Source organism: Neoarius graeffei, chromosome 2 (genome assembly GCF_027579695.1).
Source record: "Neoarius graeffei isolate fNeoGra1 chromosome 2, fNeoGra1.pri, whole genome shotgun sequence".
In the NCBI taxonomy this organism is placed as follows: Eukaryota; Metazoa; Chordata; class Actinopteri; order Siluriformes; family Ariidae; genus Neoarius; species Neoarius graeffei.
In genome coordinates this window covers 14,202,909-14,228,872 of record NC_083570.1, presented here as the reverse complement: position 1 = coordinate 14,228,872, position 25,964 = coordinate 14,202,909, and the positions used below count along the sequence as shown (strand labels likewise).

The following is a 25,964-nucleotide window of genomic DNA, read 5'->3' as shown; positions in this document are numbered from 1 at the left end:
GAAGTGTGCTCATGGCAAGGCAAGGCAAGTTTATTTATATAGCGCATTTCATACACAGTGGCAGTTCAATGTGCTTTAGTAAAGGCAAAACAGTAAACAATAGAAAATAAAATTACATAAAATAAAGGGGGAAGAAGAGAGAAAAAAAATAAGAATTAAACAATAGTAGAAATAAAATAATAAAATGAAGTAAAAGTTCAGTAAAAAACGTTCCAACTCATGGGAGTTGGAATCTCCAGCTGACTCCGGTGCGAATGTGACCGAGCCCCTGGAACCCAGTGCAGAGGATAATTGTAATAATGTTGAGATAATGTTGCGAGATTATCACTCCATTACAGTTCAGCGATCAAAACTGTAAATACAAGGAGCAGTGAATCAGAAAAGCTTTGCACTAAGCTCGGTATATTTATCAGGACAGACTACAAGGGTCTGAGTCTGTTGGCTTGGAACAGGATGTCGGTGATGTGCACTTTGAACAATGCTAATCTGTTTTGCTAGCTTTCTGTTGCTTGTTAGCTCCATTATCAAACCTGGTGATTTACAGTAAAAACAACTGTCGAACTTTGCGCAGGTGGGTGGAGCACAGAAGCACGGCAGGCCAGAACTGAGTTTCCAAAAACTCTTTATTACAACACTTTTCAGCGTTTTACTCTCCCAGACACTCAGACACACGCACACACTCATCAACCGTCTGGTTGGGGAGGGAGCTCACTTCCTCTGCTCTCTCTCTCCTTATATAGGGCGTGGTCGCTGGGAAGACACACAAACACAGGTTAATTGACATCAGGTGTAGTGATTCTGCCACTTACCTTCCCTGACTCCGCCCTCCGGTCACAGACCGACGCTTGACCACGCCCCCACTGCCACAACAACATTCACTGAGAAAAATATTTGAGGAAATGTTAATAATTTAATAATATTATACACTTGATGTTTTGCTATAATTGAAAGTCAGTAGACAGATAATATAATGAGATGCAGACAGAAGAACAACACATTACTGCGATTCATTTTCATTTCCTCTGAGATTACAATATGATAAGTTTGTGGAAGTGATACAATGATCATTAATCTAATATTAATAAAAACTGTAAAGATGTAAAATTATCTGTGAAAATTAAAAAATGAGAACAATTATAGCAGTTGTTTACGATAATGCAGATTTTTTTTCAAAATAATATTTTGATCTATATTTTTATATCATAGTCACATTTATAATATTAAATCTCCTACAGAAATGACTCATATTACATCTTTATTGGACTTAATCTAGATATATAAAAGTAAACCTGTTCATTTTAATTTTAAAAACATCACATCATTTATATTTTATTTTGGATCACACAATCTCACAGTTGATCTCGAAGAAACCAGCCTGAACCCAGCGTGTAGAGGCTGAGTGAATGTGGTGTGGACTCTGTGGACAATTTTTTTGGAACAACTATCACATAAACGAACACGTTCACATCAAAGATGAACTTTCGCGTGTGAAAAAGTGACTTCTATTTTTTTCGCAGCAGGTTCAAGTTTTCTATTATTTAATCAGCAAAAGGAGCGCATTCAGCCAATCAGGGTGCAGGTTGTGGAAGCATCGTCACACTGCTACAGGCTTGGCGAAGTGTCTCATTCAGTTTGTGTCTCAAAACCCAGTGCTGTTTGACAAGGGCAACAAAAATGATGAAGAAAACGACTTTAAAGACAACATCTGGGAAAAAAAAAAACAAGATGAGCTCAGCAATGAAAACGGTGGGTGTTCAGTCCATGGTCCGTAGCGTACTTTGTGATGTGGTGAAGCTTGATATCAGTCTCAGGATCTCCTCAACCAAGCAGTCAGACGTTCTCATCTACATCTCAGGATACAATGCTCACCATTTTTTCTTTTGTAAAAGAATAAGCACCAGCTCATCATCTCTCAACGTCTCCATCGTCACATGATTGTTTTTGGGAAATGTTCATATAATCGCGTCACATTTAATGTCAATATTAATGTTGCGTTAAATTCAACAACAGTTTTGTCACACTTTTGTGTTGTTTATTCTTGTCGCGCTGGATGTGGAAAGACCTTTGGCCTTCTGACAATAAGTCTGCGAGTAAACATTATTTAAGGAGGAAATATATCTGAAGTTGGCTTTTTTTGTAAGAATATTTTAAAAATTAGATTTAATTCCTACACAATTCTATGTATAGCTAACATTAAGTTCCCTTAATTTGGGGCCGTGAAAATACAGAACTATCCCGTTAAACTATATAGCGAGTTAAAAATGACCTGGAGTTTCCTCTGTAATATTACTTTGGATAGAGTGGAGTTGGAGTCGAGTTCATTTTAATCCTGCATTTGATATTCATCAATCATGACTCCAATATTTACACAGAAATTATACCGGCACTGATACTGAATTTACTCGAGTGATGATGCTTTCAGACGAGAAAAAGTCTGGTCACATGACACTCACACAGAAACCAGAATAAATAGGTTTTGTTGTTGCTGATGATTAAAGACAAATCAGTCCACACTATTAACTTCTATATTCATTCTTTACAGTTGAATAAAAGAGCAACGCAGTCAGTGTTAAAGCTCTGCAGAACCCGAGTGACCTTTAACCCTTTCATCTGCAGTTAATATTCACCCACTGAGCTCCTGATCTCATAAAGGCAGAAACAGTGACATGGATGTTATTTGTTCACACAGTGAGCTAAAGGAGGAGCTGAAACAGGCTGTGAACACTTTCTACATGGAAACATCAACCGGAGGAGGTGCAGTTCATTTCCCCTGAGTCACTTGTGCTGATATAATATTATTAATCAACGTTATTTCTTCAGTCTCACATGTTTTTCACTCCTTCAGGTTATCGTGTGTTATTGTGACTCTCGTTGAGTCTTTATACCCTGAACACACACCGCAGTTTTGTCCTGTTGTTCATATTTGTTTCCTGCTTTAATACAAAGCTCCAGAATTAATGGCACCCTTCATGAACAGAATAATGCATGCCGATAAGAGATATTCATTTTTGTGGCGTAAAAAGTGACTTCCTTGTGTACTTCAGAATATTCAGATGCATACTTCCCCATCAGCCTCTCTGATTTCAGACTCCCTTTCCTTTCTTTCAGTCGTCTTCTTTTGGCAATCAAATTCCACGTTTCTGTTGATATCCAGGTCTTTTCTTTTCTTCTTTGATGAGGGATGATGTTCTCACATGCATCCTGGCAACTTTCTTTTCCAGCTTCCCAGATGGTCTCTCCATCCATTTCCTTTCCATTACCGATGTCACTGAGAACCTGTTCCTTCGAGTTATGCCAGATCTCTTAGCTATTTCAGAAGCTTTAAGTCTTGCAGCGTCGTACCGATGCCTCCTGGGAAGCTTTGCCTTGGAAAGTGTTTTCCTAAAATGTAGTCTTATATTAACACAAACCAGATGGTGTTCGCTGCCCACATCAGCACCTTTCCTATCAATAACATCCTGTAATGAGTGCCTCCAACATCCATTGACGGGGATATGATGAATTTGGTTTTTATTCCTTCCATTTGGTGACTCCCATGTTACGTTATGTATCCTATGGTGAGGGAAGATGGTTCCTCTATCATTAAATTGTTTAGACTGCAAAAATCAGCTCAGCGTTCTCCATTTTCATTCATCTCCCTGCTGCCATGTGTTCCTATAGTTTTTACCCTTCCTTCATTACTTTCTCCAACTTTAGCATTAAGATGACCTATGATAATAAGTATATCATGCAATGGGGTACGGTCAATTTCTTTTTGGAACTGTTGGTAAAAAATATCCTTTTCCTCATCCTCTGCTTCATTTGTTGGTGTGTAGCAGACTATCACTGTTATCTTAATGTCGTTTTGAATTAAATCTGGCGATAATGATTCTTTCCTTTACGGGCTTCCATTCCAGCATGCTCTTTTTTGCTGTCCCAATCAGCATTAGTGCCACTCCATCGCGGTGTACGTTATCCTCCCATACTGAGGATAAGATGGTTGTACCCAGGGATATTGTTACTGTACCATTGCCTGTCCATCTGCATTCACTGATTCCAAGAATGTCCATGTTATATCTTGACATCTCTCTTTCCACCTGTGCAGCTTTTCCTGTTTCGTACATTGTTCGTACGTTCCATGCTCCAATGTAGCAGGATAGTTTTGGACTCAGGAGCGATCCTGTCATGCTTTTAGCAGTCATATATCCAATACGATTTTGGGGACCAGCTCCTTTATCTCCGTTGATATGGTTGTGTTTTCTGTTAGTTTCCAGAGCAGTAATGTTCTGTGGTGGGGTCGCTCGCCATACAGACTTCATCTAAACATCCATGACAGTGTCATATTAACATCCTATTTACTGCTTTTATTTAACTACAATTACAAGGAAATAGTGTTCACGAAGGCAAAGCTTAGTCCAATAGTCATACAGAAACAAACAATTACACTAAAATAGACATTACATATGGATTGAACACATTTAAATATATTCCAGTCCTCCAACAACAGATTTACAGATTTCATCAAAAGATGTTTACAGGAAATTGTGACTGAATATACAGGACAAGGACAGACTTAATGATTCATGTGGAAGATTAATAATTAGTGAACTTAACAAAACAGAAAATCCTTTCATGATGCTAATCTGTTAGCTGTTATGCTAACTTTCCCTGAATTCTTAGCTTGTTAGCTACGTACATTATCAACCCTGGTGATTTATCTCATCTCATTATCTCTAGCCGCTTTATCCTCTTCTACAGGGTCGCAGGCAAGCTGGAGCCTATCCCAGCTGACTACGGGCGAAAGGCGGGGTACACCCTGGACAAGTCGCCAGGTCATCACAGGGCTGACACATAGACACAGACAACCATTCACACTCACATTCACACCTAGGGTCAATTTAGAGTCACCTGGTGATTTATAGGAAGAAAAAAAAACAACATTCACTCAGAAAAACATTTGAGGAAATTTTAATAATTTAATAATATTATACACTTGATGTATTGCTATAATTGAGACAGTCAGTAGACAGATAATATAATGAGATACAGACAGAAGAACAACACATTACTGCGATTCATTTTAATTTCCTCTGAGATTACAATATGATAAGTTTGTCGAAGTGATACAATGATCATTAATCTAATATTAATAAAACTGTAGAGCTGGAAAATTTCATTTGAATATTTAAAAAATAACGTGCCAGCAATTATAGCAGTTATGATAATGCAGATGTTTTTTTTTAAAGTTCTGATAATTATTTTTATATAATGGTCACAATTATAATATTAAAACTCCTAAAAGACAGAAAATGAAGATCTCATATTATAAATAAATATTAAATCTAAAAGCAGTCCCCCCAGGATTTTGCGGGCCTTTTTTGTGATTGTTGCGGGCTAAAATGTCTGATGTTGTGGGGGGGTTTCCAAAAAATTGCGATGAAAGTTGCGGTGTTTTTTAGGTTTTTGTTGCGATTACATTGCGGGAGGAAGTGAAAGTTGCGATTTTCTATTTTTGTGATTAAAATTGAGTGATATGTTAAATATTAAAGTTATTACTGAAAAACTATTGATTAAAAAAACAAAGACACTGAGAAATGGTCCTATAAACAACTTTACCAATATAAAAGATTACCAGGGCTACAAAAATGCAGAAAAATAGGCTTTACTTATCCAAATGCTCCTGTTGGTTCAAAAGTTAAAGTGCATAGAACCTCACAGCACAACATGAAGTTACCTGAAAATATAATATAAATGCCTCAGCTTTCATGTAAGAAAAAAAAACTATTAATACTAGTACTGTGTGCATGGGCGCCGCCGGGGGGGGGAAGGTTAGAACAATTCTAGGGGCCCAGCACTGCCATGGGGCCCTTAAGGGGCTGATAATATGCTTTTAATGATTTTAATAAGACTTTTGAAATAACAACAATGCAATATTCCATCTGGTAAAATGAGCTAATTGAACAAGGTTGTCTATTTCTTGAGTTCTTCAACATATTGTCATTTAACCCTCCCCCTTTTGCGAAATGGTACGGTCCAGTTCTGGTAGAAGCGCGATGCGTTAAATCTGTGTGCTGATCAGTGCGACGCTACTTGCTGCTGTGTCGCGGTGCAGCAGCCAGCCAGCAGTGGAGTGTGTACAGTCTATGATCGCTAAATATGAAGAGTGGCTGTCAAAAACGTAAAGAAAGGCAGCTGAAAGCTGAGAGGGACCGGAGAGGCAGGCAACTGGTCACCCAGTTTTTCCCAAAGAAATGTAGCTAATCGCTCACGTGTGTTCAAAATATTAGCGAATGGTAAATGAACAGTATGAACGTGGTTGGATTAACCTATCAAGAGAACACTTTTACAGTTTGTACAGTGACATTTTTTTCCATTTTAATAACTGAACTGACTTGTGTGATAAACAAGATGAAATATTACGTTATGCTGGTGCTATTAACTAGTGCTAATAACCAGTTTCATAACTAATGGGGTGCCCTAAATATGCACAGATTCAGCCTCAGGGGGACCTCCGCCCTACCAAACCACTGAACCCCCCTTTGGAGAAAGAGGTAAGCAGCAATACAACCCATAAATGCTTTAGGATTGAAGTTTTTAATGAGCGAGCGCCATATACAGTTTGCTAGATTAAAGTGTTGCTAATAACGGACACCAGTCAAGTGTTTGACACTGGGTACAACAGTCACATCACACATTTCACTACCAATTGTCCTAGCACAAGAAGGCATGTGGCAAAATCTTGAATTTTCATTTGTGATTGTAAATGCACCAGAATTAGTCACTGACCAGTTTTCATCTAGTCCCTGGTAGGTTAATACATAAAATGTAATAACAAAGTCACAAACTCAAGGTCCATGGGCTATCAAAAGTCAAATAATGACAATAGTGCAATTGTGACGAGGGTGTGCAAAGTTGGGGGGCCCAAAATTCTAATCTTTCATGGGGCCCAAAATTTCTGGCAGCGCCCCTGACTGTGTGCAGGCAGTCTCTCCTGAAGACTAAATTAAACAATAATTATAAACTAATAAAATAAATGGCTCAGGCTTCATAGAAGAAAAAAACAATTTGAACAGAATCTCAAAGTATGATGCTGAAGCTGCCGAAACAATGAAAAATAAAATACCATTTTGGCAAAAATGTTGGCATCCATTAATTTCTTGTATTAAGTAAAAAAAAAATAATGTAAAGTGCACCCAGTCCTTCACTGTAAACATAACAAACTTTCAGCGTTGCTGACGTTTTCCAGCCCAAAATATGTTCAAAACCCGCCAAAATGCACTTAAAAACACCCAATCTGGCAACACTGCGCACATGCTGCTTCTCTTGAACGGAAACACGGAAGTAAGGCGGAAGGTAGTTTGTCGACGTCACCTCAAGACGACGCCAACGATTGGTCAAATTTGTGGGAAAGTTGCGGTGATTGGATATAATTGCAGCCCCGCCCTGAATTCGCGGGGATTGGTTGAATTTGCGTTGAAGTTGCAAATCGCAACATCGCGAAATCCTGGAGGGTCTGTAAAAGACTTTCCTCATGTTCCATCTTTATTGGACTTAAACTCTCTATATAAAAGTAAAGCTGTTCATCTTAATTTTAAAAACGTCAAATCATTTAATATTTTATTTTGGATCACACAATCTCACAGCTGATCCACAGTAAGGTAAATTGAACCCAGCGTATAGAGTCTGAGTGAATGTGGTGTGGACTCTGTGGAGGAGCTTCATCGTGTCAGAGACGCTGTAGAAGGACAGAGTTCCTGCACTGTGATCCACATACACTCCTATTCTGGAGGGGGATGGAACTCTGAGATCAGTCTTAATGTTGTTGTGATAGAAAAAGACAGAAGAAGAAGAAGAACACAACAGCTTACACAACAGCTGCTCCCAGTAGTCAAATCTCTCTGGATGATCAGAGTACGGCTGCTTTTTCTTACTGCGCATCACCACTCTGTTCTTCTCAGACAGAATGAGGCGATAATTTACTGTGTTGGGATCCAGAGTCAGATCACAGAAATCTAAACACATGAGAAATGTGAACATGTTAGATATTAATCACAGCATAGATTTATGTGGAGAGTGAGACACTGTGTGTGTGTGTGTGTGTGTGTTTTACACGTACAGTGCAGAAAATCTTCTCTGCTCTTTGGTTCTGAGGGTAAAATCATCTGAACTGCTGCAGCTGTGGAGACACAGAAACACAATGGAGATGAAAAATCAGGTTCTGTAAAAGACGGAAACAGTTTAAAGTGATACAATTTGTGTCTGATGTTTAATCAGCGTTTTATTTTAGAAAACACATTCTCTAGGTGTGGGATTTAAATGTGATTTTTGAACGACGCAGAAATAAACGTGATTAATAACATGAGCACGAGCAGAGAGCTGCTTTGGTAACTAATGACTACAGAATAAATGTTATGGCTGAATAAATGTTATTCATATGACTTATAAACTCTCTCTGTCTCTCTCTCTCTTTGGAGGAATGTGTGAATAAATGTGTGTGTGTCCTCTATACTTTATTAATAGTACAATCACTGAAAACAAAACAGAAGCTTTGACACTATTAAGACCTGAATAAAAAGTGTAAGTGTATAAAATCATCTTTCCAGTCGAGAGCAGCAATAACAGGAAGTTCACGTCATCATCTGAAATCATTTCTGTGTGTTTTGGGGAAATTTGATGTCTCTCTTTACTGTGCTGCAGAGAAAGTAAAGATTTCCCAGCAGGACGATTTCTCTCACCAGGTTCAGGGATTTTGATGAATTCCTCCTGGCAGAATTCCTCGAGTCTCTTTTTCAGATCAGAGAGAGATTTCCTCACTCCATCAAATGAGAGATGTTGATTGACAGTGATGCTGGGTGAGTCCTCACGTCCAGAAGAGACACAGAGAGACTGGAAACTCTACAGAGAGAAAGAAAAAACATCATGGAGAAGGAGAAAGGTGGAGAAATATTCATGGGATTATACAGACTGGTGTGTGTGTGTGTTACCTGGAGGAAATGGATGTGATCGTGTGTGTGTGAAAGCTGCTCCAGCTCAGTGACTCTCCTCTGAAGATCAGCAATCTCCTGCTCCAGTTGCTCCAGGAGTCGTTCAGCTCGACTCAGTTCAGCCTTCTCCTGATCTCTGATCAGCTCCGTCACCTCCCAGCGCTTTTTCTCCATGGAGCTGATCAGCTCAGTAAAGATCCTCTCACTGTCCTCCACTGCTGTCTGTGCACTGACCTGTTAGGACACACACACACACGATTTAAAGCTCATCTATCATTCCCTCTCTTACTGGGACTGTAAATGACTCGTTGTCCATGTTGTGTGTGTTTCTAGGAGCAGCTCTGTCTCTGCTCACTGCTCACCTTTATAGTGTTCACAGCCTGTTTCAGCTCCTGCACCTTCTTCTGCTTCTCCTGGATTCTCTGCTGGGATTTCATCTGCTCCTCCTTTAACTCACTCTGTGAACATTTAGCTGTTTAGAGGTTTGTTATTTTTCCTCCACTTCCTCCTGCATCTGCTCCTTCTATATACATGAGCTCACACCCACACGGCTAATGTTGTTCTAATTGACAGAGGAGAGATCTGGCCCAGTTATGCTGGCGTAGAGCATCGATGGGATTTAAACTCATCATCTCCTGACTGGAAGGTGAATGTTTTTTGCTGCATCATTCAGGAGGTTTAACTGTTAATGAGTTTATCACATTTTGCACAGCAGTGTCTCGAGCTGTTCTGTAAAGCGAGTGTGTACTGCGTGTGTGTTTAATAGTTGTGACTTGTGTGCACATGCTTAAGCTGTAAAAGTCTGGATGATGGTGCCACACCCAAGATTTGCCCTCTGAGCAACAATACATTAAACATTCTCTTAAAGCAAGACAGACTTTTGATTTCATAAAATCAGTGAAATTTAGTTCTCTCTGAAATTTGGTCATTGTGATTCATGTTTATTTCTGTAATATCTCAAAAAAAAAATACCAGGCCCTTCTGTGGCTGGGAAGTTATTTAATTTGAGGGGATTAAAGCAAATAATGTGCATGAAATCGCGCGCTCCGCACAGTCAAGCAAATAGAAGTTGTCCGCTGTGCGCATGCGCAGGTTTTCATTGACCGGGCACTGAACCAGTTACGTCATTTTGCTGTGAGACGAGGAGCTAATCATAACATTCACATTGCAAGTTCAGTGCTCAAGTTGTGACAGAAAATATGACGGCGCCAATGGATCCTACACATCAAATGCTGGTTCATCTGTTTCTCCCTGTTGTAAATATTATAATTAGTGAATAACAGGCTGCAATTAGCCCAAATATGTATCTTTTTGAGGCGAACTTGAGCCTGGTCACTCATCTTGTTGAAGCTCGTTTTTCATTGAGCGTATTCTAGCCAATATTTGTTAGACATAATGAAAATTATGTATTGATTTCACAATGTAAATATTATTCCTGTGCATTAGATAGTTTTCATAGAAGGTCCTTTTTTTATCATTGCGATGGTGAAGACCGCTGAGTGAAAATGTGTGTAATTAGACGATACACCTATATTGCACAACTTCTGGTGAACAACCTCTCGATTCACTATCATACTGTGCACTGTATTTCACTGAGCAAGACAGTATACGGTTGTTTTTCACTGTGGCAGTGGGGGCGTGGGCAAGCACTGGTTTGTGAATGGAGAGTGAGGCCTGTGCTGTGTGTGTGTGTGTGTGTGCAGTGAGGATCTCTTCCTCTGGCTGAAATCACATCGGTACTGTGGCACATAGTTTATTTTGAAACTGCTGAAAAGCGTGTTTTGTGTTAAGAGACAGTTTAAAAAATAAAAATGAACGTGACATTGATCCCGCCTGCCTGTTTCAGTGTCCACTATATCATGAAACCATTACGTTCATCTTTTTGATTTTTGTGTTTGATAATGTTTTTGCCAAACGTAGTGATCAGAAGTAATAGTTTGGGGAATACGAACCCTCCACTATCTTTGTAATGCCACTAATAGACTTTCCTAAACTCGACGTTAGTATAACCTCGTGAATTTCCTGTATAACCCACCCGTTTCAGACATGATCCCGAGGAGAAAAAAGAAATCCCTAAAGTTTGATTGAAGGAGTGATAGGATAGAGATATAAAAAGTCCACACACCCCGTTGAAATGATAGGTTTTTCTGATCCAAAAAAAATGAGACCACGATAAATCATTTCAAAACTTTTCCCCCCTTTAATGTGACCTATAACCTGGACAATTCAATAGAAAAACAAACAAATCTGTTTGGGGGGAAAAACATAAAATAAATCACATACAATAAGTTGGTTGCATAAGTGTGCACACCCTTAAACTAATACTTTCTTGAAGCACCTTTTGATTTAATTACAGCATTCAGTCTTTTTGGGTCGGAGTCTATCAGCCTGCCACATCTAGACTTGGCAATATTTGTCCACTCTTCCTTGCAAAAGCGCTCCAAATCTGGCAGATTGCGAGGGCGTCTCTTGTGCACAGCCCTCTTCAGGTCACCCCACAGATTTTCAATTGGATTTAGGTCTGGGCTCTGGCTGGGCCGTTCCAAAACTTTTTTGGGGTCATTGTCATGCTGAAAGATGAAATTCCTCTTCAGCTTTTTAGCAGACACCTGAAGGTTTTGGGCCAAAATTGACTGATATTTAGAACTGTTCATAATTCCCTCCCCCTTGACGAAAGCCCCTGTTCCAGCTGAAGAAAAACAACCCCAAAACATGATGCTGCCACCACCATGCTTCACCGTGGGTATGGGGTTCTTTTGGTGATGCGCAGTGTTGTTTTTGCACCAAACATACCTTTTGGAATTGTGGTCAAAAAGTTCAACCTTGGTTTCATCAAACCATAACACATTTTCCCACATGCTTTTGGGAGAGTTGATGCATATTTTTTTGCAAAATTTAGCCGGGCCTGGATGTTTTTCTTTGACCCTACCTCACAGTCCAGACATATGGAGAATATAGGAGATTGTTGTCACATGTAGTACACAACAAGTACTTCCCAGAAATTCCTGCAGCTCCTTCAGTGTTGCTGTAGGCGTCTTGGCAGCCTCCCTGACCAGTTTTCATCTTGTCTTTTCATCAATTTTGGAGGGATGTCCAGTTCTTGGTATTGTCACTGTTGTCCCATATTTTCTCCACTTCTTGATGACTGTCTTCACTGTGCTCCATGGTATATCTAATGCTGTGGAAATGTTTTTGTACCCTTCTCCTGACTGATACCTTTCAACAATGAGATCCCTGTGATACTTTGTAAGCTGTCTGTGAATCCTGGCTTTTACTGCAGGATGCAACTGAGTCAATGTCTGAACTTTATTTGGGGTTAATCAGAGTCCTTTTAATTGATGGCAGGTGTGAACCCCAAAAGACTGAATGCTGTAATTAAATCAAAAGGTGTTAAACGCAATTAGTTTGGTCCCGCGTTTCCATTCCTTCCCAATACAGAGTCTTTTCTTCTCACTTCCTGTTACTGTAGTCGGTCTTCCATGTTTCAAGCGCGCAGTCACATGTTCCATTGTTATCTCAGATTGCAACTTTGTATCCCACAATGTGTTGCGAACGGAGAAACCCCACCATGTCATGCGTGACGTAGTGTCTTGGTTTAGCTCACGGTGAGGCAAGAAAAAAATGGCGGAGAATTTAGGGCCACAGGGCTCTAAATTCATGAATTGTTCTTTTAGGGAAAAAAGTAATAAAATTTGAAGTCTGTGATTCGAGTTCAGTAGCTTTTTGTCCACTAAAAAAACATAATTGGGTGTCAGGGAAAATTCTATTTATGGCCTAAATTCGAAAAATCTGAAAGTCAGTCTACCTTTAATGATGTTATATTACACTTTAAAAATCTTTTAGTTCATTGGCAAATCTTTCTGATGAACAAACAATCGTAACATTTTTAAACCTTCGATTAATTTGTAACCAGATTAAAACATCTGATTGTAGACACGAGTAAAATTAGGATGAATTCGTTCTGAAAGTGTTTCTAAAACGTTCTCACCTGTTTTTCAGTTCTTTCCGCTGCAGCTGCGACTGTGTCATGACCTCTGTGTTCATGCATCGTACAGAGATAACAGATGAAGCTTTGGTCAGTACGACAGTAGATCTTCAACACTTCATCATGCTGAGAGCAGATCATCTCTTGTAGATTTCCAGAAGCTTCGACTAACTTGTGCTTTTTCAAAGCTGGAACTTCATAGTGAGGTTTCAGATGAGTTTCACAAAAGGAGGCCAGACACATCAGACAGGACTTGACGGCTTTGTGTTTTCTCCCGGTGCAGAAATCACACTCCACATCTCCAGGTCCAGCGTAACAGTGAGCAGGAGAAGCAGCTTGGACTTCAGTCTTCTTCAGTTTCTCCACCACTTCAGACAGCATGTTGTTTCTGTGTAGAACAGGCCTTGGAGTGAAAGTGTCTCTGCACTGAGGACAGCAATAAACTCCGCTCTTATCATCCTGATCCCAGCAGTCATTAATACACACCTTACAGAAACTGTGACCACAGTGGATCGTCACTGGATCCTTCAGTAGATCCAGACACACTGAACAGAGGAACTTGTCCACTGAAAGCTGATCTACTGAAATACTGGCCTCAGCCATTTTCCTGAACTCACGCACTGCGAGACAGAGAGAGAGAGAGAGTCTCTAAGTTTCTTTTCCTCTGAAATGCGAAGTCATTTCCTGGTTGTCTGTGTATGACAGAGAGAGAGAGAGAGAGAGAGAGAGAGTGAGGAGGAGGAGCGCAAAGACAGAGTTCATGAATGTTCCTCTGTTAACCATTTCTTGGACACAGTTTTTTCTGAGGCAAAATATAAACCTCCAAACTGCACAATATAACATTCTGTACAGCCATGTGAAAAAAATAAGTACATCCCATGGAAATTGTGAAATTGTTGACTTTTCTCAACACATTAAACAAGCAAATATTTCACCCTCTTTGATACAATGCTTGTAGATAAACATGATATACTCCAATAAACAACACATAAAATCGATATTTTATCCGCATTTTCTTAATTTAAATAAAAATATATATAAATAAAAAAGTCAGGACACCCTAGAAAAAAGTATGTACACCCTTACATTTATCATACTTTCAAGTCCATAAAATTAGAACCAGGTGTTCCAGATTAGGTGCCATTGATTAGAACCGCCTGCAGCTGGACGTGCAGATGGAACCTGTCTTATTTAAACCTGCCATCTAGGGTCTGGCATTCTCTTTGCTTTTGAAGTGTGTGGTTTCATCATGCCAAGATCTAAAAAGCTCCCAAAGGACCTCAGAAAAGTGTTGCAGGTACCAATGAATCTGGCAAGGGATTGAAAAATATCTCGATGAGAAATTAATAATTCCACTGTAAGGAAAATCATCTACAAGTGGTGTCGATTTCAATCAACTGAGCTAAGAGATTTGGCATAACTCAAAGGAACAGGTTCTCAGTGACATCGATAATGGAAAGGAAATGGATGTAGAGACCATCTGGGAAGCTGGAAAAGAAAGTTGCCAGGATGCATGTGAGAACATCATCCCTCATCAAATAAGAAAAGACCTGGATATCAACAGAGACATGTGGAATTTGATTGCCAAAAGAAGACGAATGAAAGAAAGGAAAGGGAGTCTGAAATCAGAGAGGCTGATGGGGAAGAATGCATTTGAATATTCTGAAGTACACAAGGAAGTCACTTTTTACGCCACAAAAATGAATATCTCTTATCGGCATGCATTATTCTGTTCATGAAGGGTGCCATTAATTCTGGAGTTTTGTATGAAAGCAGGAAACAAATACCAACAACAGGACAAAACTGCGGTGTGTGTTCAGGGTATAAAGAATCAACGAGAGTCACAATAACACACAATAACCTGAAGGAGTGAAAAACATGTGAGACTGAAGAAATAATGTTGATTAATAATATTATATCAGCACAAGTGACTTTGAGGCCATAAGGCCTTTCGTCGAGGGGGGGATAATTATGGGCCCCAGATCCCCCTTTGCCTAGGGCCCCCAAATAGCTTGAAACGGGCCTGGGTGTGTGTTGTCTGTCTCTAGGCAACCGTGACAGCGCCACACGCAGTGACACAGGCAGCCAGGCACAGACGCACAGAGCGTGACACAGAGTGGAGGGGTTTGTGTCCTGGGTAGATCCCGCAACGTAGTATTTCCTGTTTTATTTTGTTCATTATTGTTAGATTTAGTGTTGATGTGTGAGACAGACATGTGTATTGGACATTTATGAAAATACAGAACAAATCGCATCCCATATTGGTTCAATACGGGACACAAGATTTAATTGCCAAATAAAGGATGATTCCGTATTTTACGGGACGGGTGGCAACCCTACCTGCATTCGGCATCTACCTTTCTTCTTTTTGCTGACATTTTGGGGGCTAAAGTCTTCTTGTGATCTGCTCGCAACGACGTCGATTCGGTGTAGGTATCAGATCTACAGATCGGCTCGGGCTCCGGCGCCTGCTGGTGACGTCACACTATGTGATTGGCTGGACCGTTTGAAGGATGACGTACAAGTTTGTGGTTGGTCTGGACAAATTACGGAAGTAGTTATCGCGGGATCAGGTTTCGTGGGATTTCATGTCATGCTCATGTCGTGCGCATTGCGTTTTTGTTGAACACAACTAAAAAATAAAAGCAATTCCCATTCAGTCCATGCATGGGGTAAAATTAGAAAATACATTTATTTTGTAATTTCTAGTTAACCTTACGCGGGCCGGTCAGAATGAACCAAAGGGCCGGATGCGGCCCGCGGGCCGTAAAATGCCCAGGTCTGCTCGAGACGCTGGGTTCAGGCTGGTTTCTTCAAGATTGACTGTGAGATTGTATGATCCAAAATAAAATATTAATGATGTGATGTTTTTAAAATTAAAATGAACAGGTTTACTTTTATATATCTAGATTAAGTCCAATAAAGATGCAATATGAATCATTTCTGTAGGAAATTTAATATTATAAAGGTGACTATTATATAAAAATATAGATCAGAAGATTATTTTGAAAAACATCTGCATTATCGTAAACAACTGCTATAATTGCTGTGTCTCATTTTTTAATTTTCACATATCATTTTACAGCTTTACACATTGATGATCACTGTACCATATCACTTTGACAAACTTATAATGTAATCTCAGAGGAAATGAAAATGATTCGCAGTAATGTGTTGTTCTTCTGTCTGCATCTCATTATATTATCTGTCTACTGACTGTCTCAATTATAGCAATACATTAAGTGTATAATATTATTAAATGATTAACATTTCCTTAAATATTTTTCTCAGTGAATGTTGTTTTTACTGTAAATCACCAGGTTTGATAATGGAGCTAACAAGCAACGGAAAGTTAGCAAAACAGATTAGCATTGTTTAAAGTGCACATCACCGACATCCTGTTCCAAGCCAACAGCCTCAGACCCTTGTAGTCTGTCCTGATAAATATACCGAGCTTAGTGCAAAGCTTTTCTGATTCATTGCTCCTTGTATTTACAGTTTTGATTGCTGAACTGTAATGGAGTGATAATCTCTCAACATTATCTCAGCATTATTCCAATTATCCTCTGCATTGGGTTCCAGGGGCTCGGTCACATCCACACCAGAGTCAGCAGGAGATTCCAACTCCCATGAGCACACTTCACATCCAAACATGGCCGACACGGAATCAAATTCCCAAGCTCTTACACACTCAGCTTCCCGGTGCTTCTGATTGTTCACACCAGTGTCCCATTACCACAACCACCCCAAAGACTTCAAATAGACCACATACACAATCACACATGTTGTGAAGGAATTCATACTGTGTCTCTTTCAGCATTTTCTCAATGATAGAAATCAATAATGTCATCGGCATCACACTCTTCTGTCCACAACCACCAACGGCAGGCATCGCAGAGCTGCTGGGGGCATGCGAATGGCTGGTTCACCCCCTCCACAGTGAATGTGCAGAACCACTGATGGTGCCGCTCTGGGGTGTGGCCGACCCGATGCATAAGGGCTTGTTTCAGGTCGGGGTACTCCAGCATGTTGGCGGTGGGCAACTGCTGTGCTGCAAACTGGACCTTCCCACACAAGAGCAGCAGCAGCTGAGCTGCTCGCTGCTTCTCCAGCCACCCCAAGCTTCAGGAGCTCATACTCCAAGAAGGCCTCCAGATCACCCTGAGGCCCCATCTTGGTGAGGGTGATGTGGGGAAAGCCTGCAGCTGCTGTGAAACTGGCTGCTGGAGTAGTTGCTGATGCAATCAGGCTCCAGAGCACCTGCCAATCTTCCTGCTGGACATGAAACAGCACTTGGAACCATGGCTCCTGCTCCATGTGCATGGTGAAAAGCAATGGTGTTGGATTTGGTGAGCAGTGGTGAGAGCATGGATGAGGTCTGCAAATGGAAAGACTCCAGGATGGTGCTTCAGCATCAGTCCCAGGTTTTGGCACCAGTGTGACACATCAGTGGCTTGTGAGACTAATGTGATGGAGCCAGGTTTCCTACGTCCTTTTACTGCTTTATTCACTTCACTATCAATGTTTGCTTGTCAGCTATTTTATTGCTTCCTAGTCTCACTCTGAGACACATATACACAGGCACACAAACAGCTCTGTGCTGGATCTTGAATGCATTCTCTCCCCTCTCGGCTCTTTCTCCCCTCTCCTCTTTTAAGGTATGCATACTATTTTCATTTTATTATATGTGAAAGCATCCACATCACAATATTTGTGATTTTTTTTTAAAATTTATTAGTCTTAATGAGTCATACATTTATGAAAACAGAACAATTGTTAAATGGATGTACCAAAGGATGTACTTTTAGTATGGAGGTCCTTAGATTATTAATAGATTCCTTGGAAAATGTATGCAAGTTTTGCACAGACCAGTGTAGAAGCTTACACATGCAGTCGTGAAAAAAATAAGTCCATCAAATGGAAATTAGAAACTTTTCTCAACATATTTAAACAAGCAAACATTTCACTCTTTTGATACAGTGCCACCAGATAAAGGTGATATACTTGAACAAAACAGCAGGAAAAATAAGCTCTTTCAATCATTTATTTAATAGAATTGTCAATAGATTTATTAAATAAAATATCAATAGATGTAATATTCTTCTGTGGAGAAAGTAAGTACACCCTTGGCTTCAAAATCTAGTAGTGCCCCCTTTAACAGAAATAACTTTTTGAAGGTGTTTCTCCAAATCGTCCAACAGTCTCTGATATCAGATTGCTGAAATGTTTGACCTCTGTTCCATGCAAAATTCCTTCAGTTGCATGACATTTTAGGGTTTTCTTGCATGTTCTGCCCTTTTCAAATCTCCCCACAAGATTTCAATGGGGTGCAAAGCTGGGCTTTGACTAGGCCATTCCATAACCCTCCATTTTTTTTCTTTTTGAGCAGTTCCTTGGTTGATTTGCTCATGTGCTTAGGATCATTGCCTTGTTGAAAGGTCTACCTCTGGTTCAACTTCAACTTTTGGACAGATGACCTCACATTATCTTCAAGCACTCTTTGATGGGATTCAGAATTCATAGTTAAATCCATGAATGCACACTTCCCAGTCCCTGAGGCAGTGAAGAAACACCAAACCATACCACCATGCTTCACAAATGGTATGAGGTTTTCTGCTGAAAAGCTCTTTGGTCTGTGTCACATGTGCACTCTTACTGTGGTCAAACATCCCTACTATTGATTCGTCTGTCCAGAGCATGTGAGACCAAAAGGCCTTGTCTTTTCCTCTATGTTTGTTAGCAAACTGTAGTCTTCTTTTAATGTTCCTTTTGGACAGCACAGGCTTTTTCCTGGCATGCCTCCCATGCAGGTCAAATTTGTCCAATCTCTTTCTGATTGTAGATGTGTGCACTTTCAAACCAACAGGTGCAAGAGTTACCTTGAGATTCAGTGATGAAATTTTGGGATTCTTCGAGACTTTGTTGAGCATTAAATGGTCTGCTCTTGGGCTGAATTTGCTGAGGTGGCTAGTCCTGGACAAATTGGCAGTTGATTGAAATAGACACCACTTGTAGATGACTTTCCTTACAGTGGAATTACTAATTTCTCATCGAGATATTTTTCAATCCCTTGCCAGATTCATAGGTACCCGCAACCCTTTTCTGAGGTCCTTAGGGAACTTTTTAGATCTTGGTGTAGCCCAGGCTGTAAAGCGACATAACTTTGTTAAGACTATCCTCTTAAAATAATCCATTTTATTTGTGAAAAAAAAACAATTCATTGAAAGTAATTGAGCAGTCATTAAAATTCTAAAAGCAATTCATTTTATTTTGAAATAAATAGATGCTTTATAAATAATTCTTTGAAATTGATTATATGCACTAAAAACTATTGAAAAGTGCTTAAAATGGAGCAAAGGAAAAAAAAAGAGTTGCTGCAGAAGGCTATGTAGAACGAGCTTCCCAAATAGCCAATTAGTGCACCTCGTGTGCCCCAGGTGATCAACCTCGTAGGTTACGTCCGGTCGTCGCTTCCTGTTTTGCGGTCATGTTTACGGTTGCTGCCTCGTGCGTTGTCTGATCCAAATGCAGATAAAACCTGTTTTCATCCACGGGGTAAGACCTGAAAATAATGTTTTAAACTGAGTTGGATTAATTCTTAATGATGTTAAACACTGGTTGACCGGTATATTGTTAATATTTAAACTTTATAGAGTAGTGTGAGACCGGACAATTTCTGCTGATCGGGCGAGGGTAATTGCTGGAACGCTCGTTCCTAAATTGATCACTCGGTGAGTGGAAAAAAACAACAACACTCTTTAACTTGTTTGGTTGATTGTAAAGCATCTGAAAGTTATGTTAATCGGCCCAGCAGCCATGAAAAAGGTGCTAATGGTGCTATTGAGGTATTTCACCTGACGTCACAGGGTCACGTGACGCCCCGGTGTCCGCCATTTTGAACGTCAAGCTACACACTAACGCTGCCGACAGAGAGGGAGAACCGGCTTGAAAAAAAAACGTGTTACAGACACCTAGAATAGATTAATTTGTCAGTAAGCACTCTATAAATAACCATGGCGTTTGCTTGTTGTGCTGTGGGCTGCCACAACAGACAGGGACAGCGTGCAGGACGCTCCTTTTACCGGTTTCTAGTGATGGGATTTTCGGCTCTTTTGGCTCTTCTTACTATAAGGAGCCGGCTCTTTCGGCTCCCAAACGGCTCCTGAGATTTTATTTTTGATTTAATTGCTGCAATTAACTAGTTAATTAATTACATTATTTTTTATATTTTATCAATAGGATGTTTTCCATTTTATTTTTTAGTTTTTGTAGCCATTGTAAAGCTTTGTAAAGTATAGCAGTGTAACAATGTTCTAGCTATAGAAATAAAACTTACTTACCAATTAATAAATTATTTTCTCACAAACATAATGCAAAACTGTGTTATATTACCAATATAAAATACACAGCTGATTTTCCCCTCCTCAGGTGCCTCACAGACTCCTCTCCCCTGCGCTCCACAGCTTTAAGCATTACACCAATTTTCCTATTTTCGCAGCTGTGAATTACATCAACCAAAAAAAGTAGGCGTACACCATGCTACTTTTTTTCCTTTGAATGGTAATAGACAACACAAAGACGCAATCGGACAGCAACTTTTTTTGTGAAAGTCTCTCTCTCTCTCTGAGGCACCTAAGGACAAAAAACTAATTCGGCTCCCACCAAAGAGCCGGCTCCCGTCGTTCACTTCAAAGAGCCGGCTCTTTGAACCGGATCGTTCGCGACCGACACATCACTACCGGTTTCCTACTGACCCAGACAAGAGGGATTACAGCTGTGAAGAGACAGGATTGGGAGCCAACAGAGTACTCCAGACTTTGCAGTGATCATTTCATTTCAGGTTAGTTTATCAGTTAACGCAATTTTGATAAAATATATAGCAAACAGTAAATGGGTCAGTGTTTGTTAACCCATCTGAGCAGTGAAACAAGGCAGTGTTAATTTGTCTAGGGTTGCATGTAGCAGACATCAGACATAAAACGCAATAACAGAGGCTAGAAAGAAACGGGACACAGAAATAAACAGGGAATTTAAGTAAAGAAAGAAAGAGGGGAAAAAAAAAGAGCGCGCGGATCTCCAAACACACGAGAAGCCTATCTTACGCTATCACGCGGACTCCACACACGCATCGCGTCTGAAGTCATAACTCATCAGGGGAAATCGTGTCCGCATTGGCATGTTCAAAAAACAACCTCGCGTCAACAATGATACCACATGCAAGAAAAAAAAAAAAAACAGGTCAGGCTATTCAACAACCAACCTGGCAGCAGCAGTCGTTGTCATGTAACGTTGATAAAATAAGACTTTAAGATGCTTACAATATCATTGCACATGACAATATACTTACATTCATTTAACATGGGCCGACTTACGACCAGATCAGTTTACGACCGGTCAGTCGTAACCAAACGCAGTCGTAAGTTGACGACTACCTGTATAATCAAAGTCATCGACTTTAAACTTCAAAACAAGATCCGATTCCATATTACAATTATTCAAAATCATGTATGTATATTGTCTAAACGACGCAACATGTGCCCAACTCTCTGACCAACATTTCATCCTTAAAGAAAGGCGGCACATTTGATATCATTCTTCTCCTGGCAGGTGTGGAGAGAGGGAGCACGGCGGTAAACAACCCATTCAGAGTCGAGCCTTTTTGAACTACCTCATTCGCCTTAGCTGCAGAGCTCAGAAAAAGAACAATGGCATTATTCATTTTAGACGCAGCAAGCACATTTTCATGTCCAACAATGTTTCCTACCGCTACACTGCACTCATCCACTCTGATTGGTGACACCACTTTAATTCCGTGAGTGCTTCAAACACTTCCGGGCCTGGAGTCGCCATGCTTCCCAGTTTTAACACTGGTTATTGGCGACCCACAAAGTACAGAAGCGCAAAACAAGGAAATTCTTTCTTTACACACAGTTTAACCAACACACACACAATTAGAAGAAAGATAGAAGAGAGAAAATACTCTTTCAAGCCACAGCGGGCACAACTCACGCTCACACACACTCCTTCCACTCACTCCCAGCATGCACTCCGACAGAGAGAGAGAGTCTCTGAGTTTCGTTTTCTCTGAAACGTGAAGTCATTTCCTCTTTGTGTGTGTGTGTGTGTGTGAGAGAGAGAGAGAGAGGAGGAGGAGCACAAAGACAGAGTTCATGAATGCTCCTCTGTTAACCATTTCTTGGACACAGTTTTCCTGAGGCAAAATGAAAACCTCCAGACTGCACAATATAAGATTCTATCCTGTGTGTATACGTGTACACTTGTACTCTACTCTCTGCAAAACTCACATTTTCCAAGGCATCTATTAACAATCAGAATAACTGACCTTGATACTAAAAGTTCATCCTTAATTACATCCATTTTTTATTTGATCCATCTCCATCATTCATGATGCCAGCTCTTGTAATAAAGTACAAAAAATAAAATTCACAATATTTTTGAAATGTGATGACAGCTACAGCACTGTGAAGAAGTCTTGTCTTCTGCACTTGGAAGGGAGGATGCGAAGATCAAACATTTGTATACTGAATGTGGCAGAGGAGCCCGGCTTAAGCTCTCCAGTCTCTGATTCAAAGTTGATTAGAGAGACTCTGAAAATGGATAAAGAAGTGCTGATTGACGGATATCACCGAGCTCTCCAACCAAAGAGATCAGATGGCAAACCCCGAGCCATAACAGCAAAGCTGCATTACTATCAAGACTGCGTCGAAGTCCTCCGCCGGACCAGGGAGGCTGGTCCACTGCAGTACAACGGATCCACCATCTCCATCTTCCCTGACTATCCACCGAGTGTCGCCCATGCGAGATCGGCATTTAACGATGTCCGGAAACTGCTTCGAGGACAGGACGGCATCCGTTATGGAATACTTCATCCAGCCCAGCTCCGGATTACACACAACGGGACTGAGAGACAGTTTCATGATATGACTGAAGCTATGGCTTCTGTGAAGGCAAACATCCTCTAAAGACAGTTCTGTCTCACTGTGCTATGGAAGAGACTTACCATAATACTCACGGCATACTTTGCGAACTGTTTTCCCCGCCTTTTATTTTTATTTTCTCCATGACCTTCATTTGGTGAGTAAGTTTATGGTGAAAGCGGAACAGTGTAAGGTAAGGATTGTGCTCGGGAGACTAGTGTAAACAGGATCACTTGCTATTGCTGATCACCGCAGTTTAGAATCTAATTTGCTGTATTAGTCATTCACACATTCGGTCATCTCTGTTTCACAATTATATTTAAGAATATTGAATGACCAAGAAATGTCTATTGTTTAAAGGGCGCCACCTTTTTATTTTTTTCATCATTTAAATTACTTGTTACATTTAGACAAGAGCAGAGCAACCTGCGAGACTAGCGTTTCCTCTCACAAGCACGTAATGTGTGGATTTTTTTGGGAGGGGTTTCGTAGTCACCACATTCCCATTGGTGGCTGGGGATGGGAGAACATTGCACCCAACTCTTATTTTTTGTTTTTTCCCTTTTCTGTTTTGTCCGTTAATGTCTTCGTAGAGGAGCTTATCTTTGTATATGTACAACCAATCAAGTCCATCATATATTACGATACCTTTAAATGCATGTCCCCTATAACAGAATATGGTTAGGCCACACCTGAACGTGAATGTGAATAAACCAGGTGGTTGTCAGGTCACCTTTGTGAGTTGGAATGTTAAATCCTTAAACCATCCAGTGAAGCGTAAAAAAGTATTTTCACATTTAAATCAACTTAATGTAGGGATTGCTTTCCTCCAAGAAACCCACCTTAACACTTTTGGTCATTCATTTTTTTTTTTTTTTTGCTGCTTATTATTGTAAAGCGACCTTGGGTTTTGAGAAAGGCGCTATATAAGTTGAACATATTATTATTAAACTACAAGTACAAAGAAATAGTGTTCATGAAGGCAAAGCTTAGACCAATAGTCATACAAAGAAAAAAAATAATTACACTAAAATAGACATTACATATTGATTTAACACATTTAATTATTGTGCTGGGCGGCACGGTGGTGTAGTGGTTAGCGCTGTCACCTCACAGCAAGAAGGTCCGGGTTCGAGCCCCGTGGCTGGCGAGGGCCTTTCTGTGCAGAGTTTGCATGTTCTCCCCGTGTCCGCGTGGGTTTCCTCCGGGTGCTCCGGTTTCCCCCACAGTCCAAAGACATGCAGGTTAGGTTAACTGGTGACTCTAAATTGACCGTAGGTGTGAATGTGAGTGTGAATGGTTGTCTGTGTCTATGTGTCAGCCCTGTGATGACCTGGCGACTTGTCCAGGGTGTACCCCGCCTCTCGCCCGTAGTCAGCTGGGATAGGCTCCAGCTTGCCTGCGACCCTGTAGAACAGGATAAAGCGGCTAGAGATAATGAGAATGAGATGAGAATTATTGTGCTGGCCCTGTAAGGGAGTGAGGGGATTGTGGACTCGGCCGTGCTGTGTGTCTCTTTAGACTTGCTGATTAGTTCCTTTTCGTGGACAGGGGGCTTGGAGTGAAGCTGTTCCACATTAGCTGAACTGGACAGGGTGCAGGCCAAAGCTCTCCGGCTGTATTGTGGAGCTTTCAGAACAGTTATATACAGCCATATAAAACAGTTATCTGTTCAGACTCTATGTCCTCCCTAACAAGCATCCAGACTGGGAAATCTGCGTGCAGACAGGATCTTTTAGATGAAGTTCACCAGATGATTTTCAGAATAACTCAGCTAAAACTCATTTTACAGTTCACTTGGGTTCCAGCACATACAGGTATTGAGGACAATGAGAAGGTAGACAAGTTGGCAAAAGAAGCACTTAAATCAGAGCGAGTAGAAGTACAGGTTCCACTTAGCAAATCAGAATTTAAAGCAATAATCAAAGAAGGTGTTCTGAAACTTTGGCAAGACAAATGGGATATAAGGGGGAGAAAGGTAGGCATTTATATGGTATTCAACAAGCGGTAACAGTTCAAAAGATCAGCTCATTCACACGACAGGAGGAAACCTGGTTCACCAGGCTAAGAATAGGACACACAGGACTGAACAGCGGTCTATACACAATAGGGAAGCATGAGACGGGAACGTGGCCATACTGCAGAGAAACAGAAACCGTGAAGCATGTACTTCTGACATGTAGGCAGCACTCTGAAGAGAGAGAACATCTTAAGAGGGGAACAAAGAACTCGGCCACATTGAGCAACCTATTGAGTCTACCTGGAACACAGTTTACAGCCAAAGCAGGAATAGATTTTCTGAAAGAAACACAACTAGCAAGAAGAATTTAGCTTTTTTTTTGGTTTGTTTTGCTAATTTAGTTATTTCCTGACGTCCCAATGTGATCACACCTCAGTCCAGTAGATGGCGGTAATGCACTAATCTTGCAAGCTGCCAATAAAAATCACAGAAGAAGAAGAGTTCAGCTGTAGTTGTTGTTGGTTTTTATTCCTTCATTTTCTCAGCTGAACCCTGGAATGCATCTGTCTGAGAGTGTTGGTTGTTTTTGTGTTGAACTTACCTGTTAAAGTTGCAGAAACAGTTCATATTTGATGTGGGAAAACTTTAAAAACGGAGCGATGCTAATGCGCTAGCCTGTCAATGGGTTTTTCAGTGTAACGTTAGCATTAAGCTAATCGCTAATTGTTCGTTGTGGTCAGTTAATGAGAAATTGAACTTGTTTGTGTATTTGTGTTGTGTATGATCAGCGGCGAACCTAGAGTGATTTACTCCCCGGGCGAAACCCCCTGCTGGTTAACAGCTTTACATGGTCGTTTAAACATTTCTCGTCGTGTGTTGTACGTCGCGGACGCGGCCCGTTATAAATTTGCTGTTACCAGAATGGCAATGATCAAGTCGTAATGTATTACTTAAGACTCTGTGTAATGTCATAGTAGTGTAGTACTATGGTAGTAAAGTCTTTTTGATGACTAGTACAACGTTCCGCTGGCGGGATTGTGCATATTATGGGGCTACGACAAGTTAGGCACACACACACACACTGATGACGTCATCTGCGCAACTCTGGTATCGAGGGC

The 25,964-nt window shown here is 40.5% G+C and overlaps 1 protein-coding gene across 1 annotated transcript; it reads right to left on the bottom strand.

The window, feature by feature from the left end:
* Window positions 1–12,897: 12,897 nt before the first annotated feature.
* Window positions 12,898–13,641, bottom strand: LOC132881424 (E3 ubiquitin/ISG15 ligase TRIM25-like). Its single transcript, XM_060913877.1, has one exon. The coding sequence runs from the start codon at window positions 13,549–13,551 to the stop codon at window positions 12,937–12,939; it is 615 nt and encodes a 204-aa protein (XP_060769860.1). The 5' UTR covers window positions 13,552–13,641; the 3' UTR covers window positions 12,898–12,936.
* Window positions 13,642–25,964: the final 12,323 nt, after the last annotated feature.